This window comes from Plectropomus leopardus, chromosome 6 (assembly GCF_008729295.1).
Source record: "Plectropomus leopardus isolate mb chromosome 6, YSFRI_Pleo_2.0, whole genome shotgun sequence".
In the NCBI taxonomy this organism is placed as follows: Eukaryota; Metazoa; Chordata; class Actinopteri; order Perciformes; family Serranidae; genus Plectropomus; species Plectropomus leopardus.
In genome coordinates, this window is record NC_056468.1 from 34,917,950 (window position 1) to 34,931,150 (window position 13,201).

A 13,201-nucleotide genomic window follows, 5' to 3' on the forward strand; every position below is an offset into this window, starting at 1 on the left:
CATACTGTTCAGGTGATTGGTCACATGACTGTTCACAAAGGTATTTAAGACGGCGTCTCGCAGTATCAGTCGAAGTCTGATGAAGAGCTTTGTTGCTCGAAACGTCGCTTTGGTGCATTAAATAAGTGATAACCGGAGCCTGCAGTGCGCGAGCCAGAAAACTAAAGTAAACTTATCTCTATTCACATTTTAGGGTGCATGTGTGTGTGTCTGTGTGTGTGTGTGTGTGTGTGTGTGTGTGTGTGTGTGTGTGTGTGTGTGTGTGTGTGTGTGTGTGTAGTTGGTTACCACCATGACACTTTGACATGCACACATGCTCAAACAGATCTTTGTCTCCATTTAAATTAAGGCTGAAATCAGTGAAGAAGTCTTCCTACGGCATGCTGAAGGGGACAAAAAAAGGGGAAAGCTATCAAATGTAACTCAGCACGCCCCAAGGAGGAAAAGTGAGAAGATAAAAACCCTTCAGCTCTCTCCGGCTGTTGACATTTTCAACCACAGCTCAAAGCACAAACTGGCAAGTTCTAATGGATTTGACCTTCTTCCAGAAAGTTCCCCAGGTTTTTGACATTTTCTGAAAAAGGGCTCCTCACCGGGTGCTTCAACTCTTCCATTTAAGCTGGAGTTTAAGAAGAGTCTCCCCCTTCAACCCCTCCAGGTGGCTCTTACTGAAGAAAGAGCTTAGCTCCGTGCTGCTAAGTTCACCATCGCCCCGAGGGAAGCCTATTCTTACTCCTCTTCATCTTAACACTCAAAAATAGAAACCATCCATATTCATACAGGACCTCCTTATTCCACGGGCCTCTGAATCCTCATTAGTGCCAGAGAGAACTGCTAATTATTGTATTTTTAAAAAAATGTTTGTTTGCTAACTCTGACTACTGCTGACTTCATCATTTGGCACCACATAGAGTGGCTGCTCTACAGGGATGCTTCAAAAAACACACAAAAAACAAAAAACAAGCCCAAACAAACCCTCACCTCCAGATGACCGCTAACAATAAACCTCTTATTGTCTCAGACTGTGTTTTCTGATTACCGCCTCGGCACGCTCTGTGTCATCTAATTTGTCTGTTTAAATATCATCTTTCACTCCTCCTCAAGCAGCGAGCACTTTTCAGACGGATGACTGCAGTTTGCTCTCACCTCTCCAACTTTTAAGTGTCAGACATGTGGTATCCTCTGTAAATGCTTGTTTAAAGCAAACGGTGCGTTATTTTTTCCACATACGTATTTCCAGACATTTGAAGGTTTTAGAATTCAAAGGGCATCTTTGGTTGTTTGTTGCTCCATTTTCCTTGTTTTTCTTTAATGGATAAAAGCCAAACATGCAGACAAAATGCAGTCACATTCAGATATTTTTGTGTGCAGCAAAAATTACATTTAATGGCAGATCTGCAATTTGAGGGTTCTCAGGTAATCAAAAGTAAAGACTTGTGCCATTTGGCACAGACATTTAACAATCATACTTTCTATTATAGAAGAAACAGACAGACCAATTACTGCACCCACAGCAGCAGAATAAAATAGAGCCAAATGTGATGCAGAAGCAGTGAGGGTCTTGTTTTCTAAGTCAATTTAATATGTTTATGTCCATTTTCTTTCCCTGATTTCAGACAGAATGTTAACTCATTACCCTCCATTTCCATCCTCAGTCTGATGTCGCGTCCACTCTTACAAATTTCCAGGGGGAGGGGGATTTTGATTTTTCCTAACTATTTAGTGGAGACCAACACATCTGCCTGAATAAAACGTTATTTTAAGTCCACATTGATGTATCGTCATGGCAACGTGCTGGTTTTGTATGTGCGTGGACCAGTGATTTGATTAAAATGCAGTGACTCGACTCAAGATGTAATGTTTAGTTGTGCGGCCCACAAGACACAAAATCAGTTTCAATAAGCTCAAATGTGATTGATTTTTGGGTTTTGAAAAAAAACAGAACAGGGTCCTAAATAGAACCGATTTCCATCCTCATCCCTGCTTGGGGACCAGCTCCGGTTAAGAACCAGTGCCTGAGGGGAACAGTTGAGTAATTTCATCTTATTCCTAAAATCCAAATCCCAAAATCAAAAACCTGCTGCAGCCTTATAAGCATCAGAGACACTGCAGCTGTTTTTCTACACAGCAATATGGAAAATAAGTGTTAACTTACCGTAGCAGACGCCTTCTTGAGTGTAGAAACCGACTCCACAGTCAGAAACACATTCCCCGTCTTTGAGCAAAGCAGCCTGGTCCGAACACGACGCACAGTCCTGCTGACCCGGCCCCCGGCACTCTGAGCAGGACTCATGACAGCCTGGTGGAAAGAAGAGAGAAACTTTAATGTCTGGAGTAAAATCATCTGAAGGCCAGTACATATGTTGCATTGTTTGTGCCCTTGAATCCATTGTTCTCTATGTAGAAGCACAAAAGTGAGAGCGACGCCGTGATGGCAAACGTTCATAAGTGTAATAACCCGGCTCTTGCGCCAGGACAAATATGGGAGACAAGGTTAGGGAGGGAAGTTATACGCACATCATGTGGTCGCAACACTATCAAAAAACAGCGTACATGAGGAAAGAGATAACGGCTGCAAACTTACTCTGTGCTACACCAGTGTATTTAAGACATTTCGATCCTGCCAAAATGTTGAATGAATCTGCAATCATAATAAACAGAACCTGAGGAGTGGGGTGTTTGTCAGATCAGTAGGACCGTATGTGTTTCCAGTGCAGTGTGGCAATGCTGTAAAATGCACAAAATAAGGAAAAAGGGAACCAAAGATGAACTCGGAGCTGATACATCACCATGGGGAGGGTGCCTGTTAGGGCGTTGCAGAGCCCAGATTTAGAGTCTAGGAGCATCGGGACCAGGCGCCACCAGAAAGGCCTGATTACTAGCCAGTCCCAGACTCTAATCAGTTCAACACACACTGATACTGCTCTTTGCAACAGTTGCACCAGGAGACAAATAAAGGTCAAGTTTTGGAAAACAGCAATGCGCATGTCATGTCACCAATCGCAGCTGGTACATATCTTTCCTTCAATCTACGGCAAATATGGAGGAGAACTTAAGGTAGACACGAGAGTCGCCCCAGCACCTGGTCTTGAGTTTTCCAAGCGGTTTTTGTTGTGTTTTAGCCCACTTACTACACATTACTTAAACCTTATATTACAGACGGCCAGTGCCCCCCCCCAAGACCTGACGACCCCCTGAATAGTCAAATCAATTTTAGTTTGTTTTAAATAAAGCGCCAAATCAAAACAGACGTCATCTTAGGCCAGTTTACAAAGAGAGTAGGTCTAGACCGTGTTTTCTTTTTATTAAATAAACTAAATATGCTTGTATTATTTAACTTCACACCCTACTGTGTCACTGTCAATTCTCTGCTCACACACACACACACACACACACACACACACACACACACACACACACACACACACGTGCGCACACACTTACAGACAGAGAGTAGAGCAGAGCAGAGATTCTACACGTATTACATTAAACGTATTGCAAAGCACTGCTGCTTTTGCGAGCGACACGTAACCGAACAAAGACCGACAGTCTGAAAGCCAACGAGTAAATCTTTAATGGAGAGACATCGATCCCAAGCGTCGGAAAAACAGGCAAAAATATCTGCTTTTTTAGACACACACAACATGAAACTAGCAACAGTGGTGAGGATGCAAACGTGCTAAAGAACACAACAGCACCTGCTCTCCTGCTGAAACTGATCACCTGACATTCAGCAGAGGACTCACCACAGGAGGACACGCTCTGAGGAAATACTCCTCCTGGCTCTACGAGACTGAACTTGGTAAATAAATACATTTAAATAAATAAATAAGTTAAAGATGAATAAAGTATATAGAAAATAAATGGGTAATTATATACATTTTCTTTGTTGGTTGGTAAAAGGAGCTGCAGGGAGGAGTCGAAGTCTAAACTTAGGGGTGTTTGGGACTTATAGATGTTTCTTCCTTTGCTGCGAGCAGCCATTTTCATCGTTTTCCCTACAGTGTGGAAGTCATCATACTGTAGTGTGAGAAGCTTTCCAAATCAACTGCACTTAGAGCTCCGTTACAACACAACAACAACGTCACTTTGTCGACCACGAAAGAAAACAACTTAGTGATGGATTATTGAATATCAGGCCCAGTTCTAACCTCTGCCTGAAAGGTTTGAAAAAAGCTCGACATCTTTACATCCTATTACACTTTGCACATCACGGAAATATTTTAAGGTTGTAAAATAATAAAAGAGGTCATCGGGATTGTACAGCACGTAAATTACAATCTGTGTGTTTGTGTGTGTGTGTGTGTGTGTGTGTGTGGTCTCCACAGCTGCCATTACCACAGGTATTTTATGAGCCCCGGTAAAAACAGCTTGAACAACACTGACAAGAGTGAAGACAAACTGTTTGAGCAGGAGGCTGAGCTGAGGTGAGCTATGTGGGGAGTCAGTGTAAAAGTTTAACAGCGTGCCTGCTGTGTGAGTGTGTTTATGTGCAGTATGTGGTGTGTGTGTGTGTGTGTGTGTGTGTGAGAGAGAGAGAGAGAGAGGAAGAGAGCTAGAATCAAAGAAATAAAGACACAATAAAGTAAGAAAGCACACAAACTCAGTCTAATTATTTCAGTAAACAGATCTTTTTTGGTGTATTTGTATTGTATTTCTTTGCATACGCCTGTACACTCATCTGTCTGTGTGTGTGAGTTTGTGTGTGTGTAGGTGATCACACAGAGGCTCGAAAAAATCTATTTCAACACCAACTGGTATGACAACACATGATTTCCCAGCGGCCCACAGACCAAAGCCAGAAGCCACAGAAAAAGAGACAAAAACAATCTATAAGGGAAACACAGGAGTGCTGCGACAGCTCTGGCTCTGATACAGCTGACAGCACTGTTTACCTCACAACCTATACCAGATTTCTGATGAACATTCACAAGCTGCTGCTGATTTGTGTCTAAAGCACATTAAGGAACCCTTTTAGAGGGTAAAAAATGGGCAACACAAAAAAGGGTTCCATGTGGATCGCCATCACAAACATTTTGTGTCGGAACATTGATATGATGCTTATTTTGATCTTTTTAAAAAAATTTTTTTTACATGGTCCTAGAAGCTGTTCCTGTTATCTAAATAGAGTTCATGGGTCCATTCGATGTTCCTAAATCATCCAAAACAATGTGTTCCTTTCTTAAAGAACCCGGAGATGTTGAAGGTTTGCAAGCGCTTCAAAAATCCACTTATCATTCCTGAAAAAGGTTGTTCTGAGACTTTTGCTGCATGGAAATACACTTAATCCTTCAAACCTGAACAAGTTGGCTTCATTTCATACAAAAACATGAAAAGAAGGCTATAAGCAACAAGAAACAGTTAAAATGAGCAAGAAACTAATAAAAGAAAAATACCTTAAAATAATTAAAAAAAAGAATAAAATGACAAAGAAAGTGCTCAAAAAGGTTGTTTTTTTTTAGCATTTTGGTAAGCAATGCAAATGATTTGCATTCATTTCTGACACCGGTCCTCCACACAAATTTGCATCTAGTATCAAATATAAAAGGTTACATCCAGTATAAAACACTTTTTACCTACTTAACCCTTTGAAAACTGAGCAAATTGGTTCGATTACTTTGGAAAACATGGGGGAATAGGCAATAGTCAACTTTACAAGAAGTGTACCACGAAAAATTAGCAAAAGGTGACAAAGAGGGCCCATAAATGTTCCTTGTGGAACTCCAAAGTACTCATGAACTCTGACAGTTCATCCATTAACCCTATGTTGAATTTACTTGTAATTAAGAGCCCTCTGCTGTGCAACTCACCAGAGTCTCTGTAGCTGTCTGACTCAAAAGTGTCTTTTATATTTAGCAGAAGAACTTTAAAGCTGTTCAACACATTTTAATAAAATTTGGTGTAAAGTTAGGACATGTGCCCTAGAAAAACTGATGATTTTTTTGGTGTTAATAGCACCACAACAAGAGTATTTCCGAAGGGCACACTGTCTTTTCACAAACTCCTACATACAGGCTGTTTCTGATGAGTTTTTGAACATTTTCAACAGCTACATCTTACTTATCCTGGAAATAGTTGAAAAAAGCTTCCTTGTGGAACTCCAACGGACTCATAAACCCTGACAGTTTTTCGAACCTTTAGCTGAATTTACTTAAATATGCTATATAAATGAAACTACACTGTATCTGAGATCTACAAGGTCTTGTAGTAGCAACTTTTGATAATCCCTTTGGTTCTCTGGAAGTTTTTATCTTTAAAAGTGTGAAACACTCTGCTCCAAATTAAATATATATTGCACGCTCTCCTTTGCATTTATATGAATACAAGTGTGGTATGAACAGAGACATGTAGGTGAAAATAGGTAGTGAATGAGGTCAAAGGTTAAGAGGTGAAAGGACATAGATTAGTGAAAGGCAAAGGTAAAGACAGGTTGAGGAAGGGAAGTGAGTTAAAGTCAGAATGCATAAAAAGTGAGCAAAACACATCAGGACGAGGGCACGCTCACCCGAGGAGAGTGTAATTAATTTAATCAGCACCATTTAAAAAATGCTGATGAAATCTCTCTCAGTTAACAGAGGACGCAAGAAGTTAGCCAAATATGTTATCGCAAAAAGTTTTTGGAAAGCAGCATCAGATAAATCTCCTGATCCCTCCCTGCTCTTCCAAAACATATTTTCCAGGTAACAAAATTCATATCTTTCTCACTCTCTCAGCAGGCTTCTCTTTATCATCTAAAAAACACACATTACCAGGAACACAACACACCTGTCCTGTTTAATCACACACACACACACACACACACACACACACAGAGCAATTTCTCCCACTGCCACAAACACTTTACTCTCGACAGGGTTATGTAATCTGAGGCACATTTAATACGTTTTATTTCCCTCGTTGTTGTTTAGCTATTTTTACTCTCCTGCATGCTGAGCTTCGGTGTCACTGAAATTGCTGCTGTGCAGCTCAGATTTTTTGTTTTTGTCTGTGACAAAGTTGTTTGTCTTTTGATTTAGTAAAATAACTTAAAAACTGTTCAACACACTTTGTTAACATTTGGTGTAAAGAATCGATTATTTTTTGTTGGTTGAAGTTTTGGTGGTTGAATAGTGCCACCATGAAATATTTGTAAAGGACACATCATCTTTTCACAGACTCCTGAGTAACAGCTGTTTCTGAGGAGAAATTACCAGATTTTTTCATTTTATTTTTTCACATTTTCAACAGGTGCACTCTTAGGTCTTGGAAATTTGACTCAATCTTTATCAAATTTTGTTTGTAACATATTTCAGAGTGACTAAATGAGTGGCCTATTTGAGATTTTGAGAACTTTTACGAAACCTGCATGTGCAGACGTACCAAATTTAGATGATACATCAGCTCAGAGTGATCGATGGCGTTTCATCTCGTTTCAAAAAAACCCACCATAGCATAGCAAATCGAGCTCCAAAACAGAGTAAAACCCATGGACCTCCATGTTAAAAGGCCCAACTTTACAGCAGAAATAATCATTTTTCCATCCTGGTACAATAAACTGTTTTGTTCTCTTCGGCTAATTTCATTCATGACAACTTTCCAGGTGATTTTTTTTAGTAACTCACCCACTGACATTTTATTAAGGCCCAAAACTACGTATATTTAAGGACAGACTGCTTTAGTGGCAGGCTGTCTGTTGGCGGGTTTACATTAACCCTGTTATTGCGCAAATTGAAAATTGCAAATAAAAGCCTGTCCCATGCAGATGCCTGTCTCAAATATAAGTGTTTTGAGGTCAATGATTTCACCAAATAATAGCCTGGGCTATTAAATGAAGTTTTACGGTATGTGAATAGAAACTGGCGCCTGCCGCCTTTAAATTAAGACTCACAAGTCTCCCAGAAGAGAAACTTGGAGAAACCAACAACGGTTCAAGTTTATGTAAATGCCCTGTGACCGGCGGGAGCAACAACCCAGAGACACATGATGCTCATGTTTTGATTCCCTTTGGGAAAATCCTGGCTGCTATCATAATCAGTCTGATTGCAGACTTTATATACTGAAATGCAAATTAAGATCCAGATGTGGATTAAAATGTATACCCACTTTCTACTATAAAAATAACCAGTTTTGGGAGTTGTGTTGCAGAGGGAGAGATATGGGCTTTCTTATTGTGACACGGTTTAATTTGGGTTTTGTTTATCTCATCCAAACAGATTGTGTGTCTTTTCTATTTTTTTATTTTGTAACATTTTCTCTCACAAAGAATACAGTTACTGCATCTCCATCCAGCTTTACACATTCCCATCGCCGCTGTGTATTCAGCATCAGTAAGGGGCAATATCGGTGCTGCAAACAGACTGTCTGCAAAAATGGAGATTTGTATTATAAGATGCATTGTATCTCCTTACATGTGGTGTATTATGCAGGCGATGCAGTATTGATCATAGTCTGTTCTGTGTCATGTGATTTAGAAAGTGTGAAAAATAGAATGACATTTTGTCAATAATGTTTTTCACCCTGTACTTTTCAATAGATAACAATGTAATTTCTTTGTTGGTGTCTTTTCCCTTTTCTTTCCTCTTCACATTCAGGGTGAAACATTGCCACTAACCAGCAGCAAAATAGAGTATTACACAGTTTTTTCAGTGAGCTGATGAATACTGTATCAAATTGCTGTAAAAATATGTGCAGTTTTTTGAAAAAACATAGTAAAACACCGTAAATCTTGATGCTTTTTAGAGCTAACATTCACTGTAAACCTCACATCCCTCTGAAGGATTCTGTGATAAAATTTAACGTAAATATTCTGACGACGTAATTTTTGTTGGTGACACTAAAATAACAGTAGGATGCTGCCAGTAGTTTACTGTAATTTTACAAGAAAATTTGTCACATTGTGTCTTTTCGTTCAACACAAGATTTAAATCTCTGACAGTAGGTGATTTAAATGATCACACTGATAGTTTTGCACATTTCAGCCCATCAACTACAAATCATATCCTATCTATAAAACAGCCACCGGCTTCATTTTACATGACGTGACATGAAAATCAGCTGGAAGAGACTTATTAACAAGTTATCTATTACAGCGAATATGTGTTTCTTTATTTATGGTCAAATTCAGCAAGTGAGTAGTGTAGAAAGTGCAAAAAATGTTTTACTTCTTGGTACATCAAGTGCCTGTGGGACACTCTAACTTCCAAAATTCAACAGTCAGCATCTAAAAATCATTGCACACATCACTCTCAAACGTCTGCCTTTTCCTAAAGAACTCGAAACCACCGAGAGTTCTCGCCCCGTGCAGCTGGCGAGCGAGTCGACAAAGATGTAACTTGGTCAAAATTAAAGGCGAGTTCAGCAAAAGTTCTCTGTGATTGATTACCTATCTCAGGCAGGTTTCATGTCTCTGCAAGTTAATTTTCATATTGCTCCGACATGCATGCAAACTAGTGGCTGCCTGGGAGGGGGGGAAATCAATCTAAATTTTTATATTAACTTCTGAAATATGGATGGCAGTAAAGTGTACGCGATTTGTGGTTAGAGGGCTAAAACTGTTCCTGTCAGTTGCAATAAGTCAACTGCAAAGGATTTAAACGAATGACAAACTCAAAGGACATCCGAAGCTTACAGAGGAGTAAAGATTTTTCTTCAGTTTTCAGTGAAAAGGGTTAAAGTTTCCAGTGAATGCTGGAACCTGTCCTCCGATGTGACAGGTTGACTGACAGGTGAAATAGTTTCCTGGCCCACTTTTCAGTTTTTGTGCTCCTCAGCTACTTCCTATTTCATTGCCATCATTTCTCCGTCTATCTTCTCTCTCGTAGCGTCTCAAGTTGTGCCCCATCTTTCTCCCTCTCCTCCCATAATGCTCTTTTCTCTTTGTCCCAGCCTTCTTCTCGCCTCCTCTACCCCTCTGGCCTCTCTCCAGTTTCACATTTCTTGTCATCTCTCTTTCTCTGTGTGAGTGTCTCTGTTTCTCTCAAGCCTTTGTTTAATCTGTTTAATTTTAATGTCCGTCTTTACAGCTGACCTCTTCTGCTTCTTCTTCTCAGAGTGCTGAAGATCAGAGAGGGTCCCTGATACCTTCTCTCCAAAATGAGATGATACTGTTCACCGTCCTGCTGGATAACTCACTCAGTCTATCCCAACCGAATCGCCAGAATAATGTTAGCATCGTGTGTATCTACAATGTAAGTATGTGTTACATTTGTACATTTCATAAATAGCAGATATGCTGAAACTTTACATTTGCTTGTGTTTAAATTTTCAGTTTATATATTGTGGCCATGCTTTGGTTAGGTTTAGGCACAACAATACTTGGTCTGGGTTGCAAAAACATCATGTTTTAGCTTAAAATAACCATTTTGATCACTGTAAACAAGGCTAAGCGTGTTTCCAACTATCATTCAAAAACAGACCCGGTTTTGTCACGAGAAACACGGCTGCATGTGTGAAACTTTCTTTAAAAAGATCAGCTTTTATTGTTACAAATGCATGTCAATACCTTTCATTAAAAAAGATGTTTTTCTTGTTACAAGCACAACTGAACACATTCCCAACCTTTCTTAAAACAGACCTGCTTTTGTCGCTATTAACATGGCTAGACATGTCCAAAACTCTTCAGATGCACTTTTACTGCTACAAACACAGCTGGATGTGTCCCAAATTTCATTAAAAAGGAAAACCTCTGTTGCTACAGACATGGCTGGATGTGTCCTGAACTTTAGTCACATCAGGCCTGCTTTTATCGCTATAAATACAAAGACGTGTCCCAAACTCTCACTAAAAAAAACAACACACTTTAAAAAAAACACCAGTTTTAGCTACAAACACAGCTGAACAAGTCAAGAACTCTGGTTAAAAACACAGCTGGATATGTCCTAATTTTTTGTTAAGAAAGACCCGCTTGTGTCACTACAAACAACACTGGACCCGTCCAAAAGGAGACCCGCTTTTATTGTTACAAACACAGCTGAAATGTCCCAAACTCTCATTAAAAAAGACCCGTTTTTTTGTGACAACAACCTGCAACAACCCTAACCCCTAAACAAAACCTGATCCATGTGATCAAAATGTTCTCACTGCCCCTCTCAGCAAAATATACGCTGGACATTTTCAAACTTTGATTCTTGCAGATGAAGCAAAAAAGCAAAACATGCATCTATAGGCATTCTGTAAAATATGGGACCACAATTTATATGAGTGGGTCACTCCATACACACACACACACACATACAGTACACACACACCCACCTCTCTCCAAAAGTGGTTATGGCCAACAAGAGGATTACATGTCCTTTACCTTGCCCCTCGCAGGAAAGCAATTTATTTTTCTGCGCAGCCTGAAGTGCTAAGTTATCAGCGGTTGTAATCCTAGCAGGCCAGTTGCCAAAAACCTCCTCTAAAGCCTACTCTGCATAAACCAGGGGAGGCTGAGATGAATGCACAGTCACACTGTGCGGCGGATAATCTTCGCTCTCTGTCCCTCTGGGACGGGCGGGGGGCACGCGATTATTACTGCGCTGCCGCGGTTCACGGCCCCCCCGAACCTTGAGTGATAAAAATGAGATGGGATGAGAGATACAGCAATTAAACCGAGCGAGCAGACAGCGGCTTTGCAAAGAGGAAAAAGAAGTGAAATAAATAAATATGTGAAATTAATAAATAAAAAGGGAGTTCTGTTACTGGAGTGATTGTATGAGAATGATTTTTCTGCCACTGACTCATTCCCTGTCAATCAGCTACAAGATTTTGTTTAACTTTTAGATTTGGTTCAAACTGAGAGTAAATGCTATTTAAGACCAAAAATAATACACTCTAAAATAATTTCACTGGCTTTTGACTGACTGATGTTAGGCAGATAGGCACTTTCAGGGTTCAATATCATGAGATATATAAGTCCAAGAGCTAAGCAAGTTGGTGGGGGATCAGACAAAATGGTGCACTACAGTTTCAAATATGTAGGTGGGTTTCCATCAGGCCGAGGTGGTATTTCAAGCCATGTTTCACAAAACTGCAATGGAAACACTTTTCTTTCTGATTTTATAGGCAACACGCTTGTCAGTGGGAACGGCAGTCACCTGAAACATAAAGATATGCTAAAATACAGTTTTTGATTGATGTTGTGCCAAATTTTAGGGACTCTACATCATCAAATGCCATCATATGACAATCCAAGGTTGCATTTGGCGATGTGGACTAGTCCAAGTGCAGTAAAAAAAAAAATGTAAGTAAAAATGGAGTCCATATTTATGCATTTTGTATGTTAAGGTGCAAGTTCCTTTGAATGTGTCTTTATTTTTTTTGACATGCAGCAAAATGCCAAAGACTCTGAGCCACTGGGCAGCCCATTCTTTCTTTAAAATTAGCAAGACATGAGGCTTTTTATGCAAAAATTGAATTCTTTCTGATTTGACATCAAATGATGTCATTTGAGCAGCTGCACAGAGACAACAATTGAGAACAATACAGCTACACAAAAATAACAAGCAACCACACAGTTCCTTTCTACTTCTCAACAGCATGACTCTTTCTTGGTAAAGCTGAACTGCATAATTTGCTCAGCAAGCATGCAGGACGAAGAAGAGATCTTCAACAATGGCTCAGTGAATAGGTCCACGCACTGAGGGACACATTAGAAAAGCACCAACATATGCTGTACAGATGGCTGCCACACTAAAAGTCAAACACTAAATTCAGGTAAGAGATACAGAAAAAAAAGTGACACAATCAAGCTAGTATTGACTAAATCTGTCTCGGCTGTCTTGAGATTTCACAGAGCAAAGACGACGAGTGCTGTGATAATCATTCCTAACAAAAACAGCCATCAGTGGTTTTTGAGTTCAGAGAATAAATCGAATATGACTCTCTCAAAAGCTTTTCCTCTTCTTTTCAGGTGAAATGTGAATGAGAGGTTACGACACAACAGCAGCGGAGTCATCATGAGTCAAAACGTTGCATCAAAGCCAACAGCGGTGTTTATTTTCAGAGATGTTCAGGGTAAAAATAGTGCCTTTTCATAGACTCTGCATACGTAGGAGACTTTATGAATAAAATCAAGATTTTTTTTCAGCACTGAAAGCAAGAAACTACCTCAGAAGGCCGATCAGCTTAATAAAAGTTAGTATTCTTGCTCCTAACTTCTTTTAGAATGAAAAAGGAGTTTGTATAAGTCAGGAAATTACAAGGGGAGAAACACAAAGAGGTGCCAGCTGCTCGCTCGATC

The 13,201-nt window shown here is 39.8% G+C and overlaps 1 protein-coding gene across 1 annotated transcript in view; it reads right to left on the minus strand.

Annotated features, from left to right (window-relative positions):
• fras1 (Fraser extracellular matrix complex subunit 1) overlaps positions 1–13,201 on the minus strand; it is a 307,798-nt gene that overhangs the window by 155,762 nt on the left and 138,835 nt on the right. Inside the window, 1 exon segment of the mRNA XM_042487917.1 lies at positions 2,156–2,299. Within this exon segment, the coding sequence (XP_042343851.1) occupies positions 2,156–2,299 (144 nt within the window).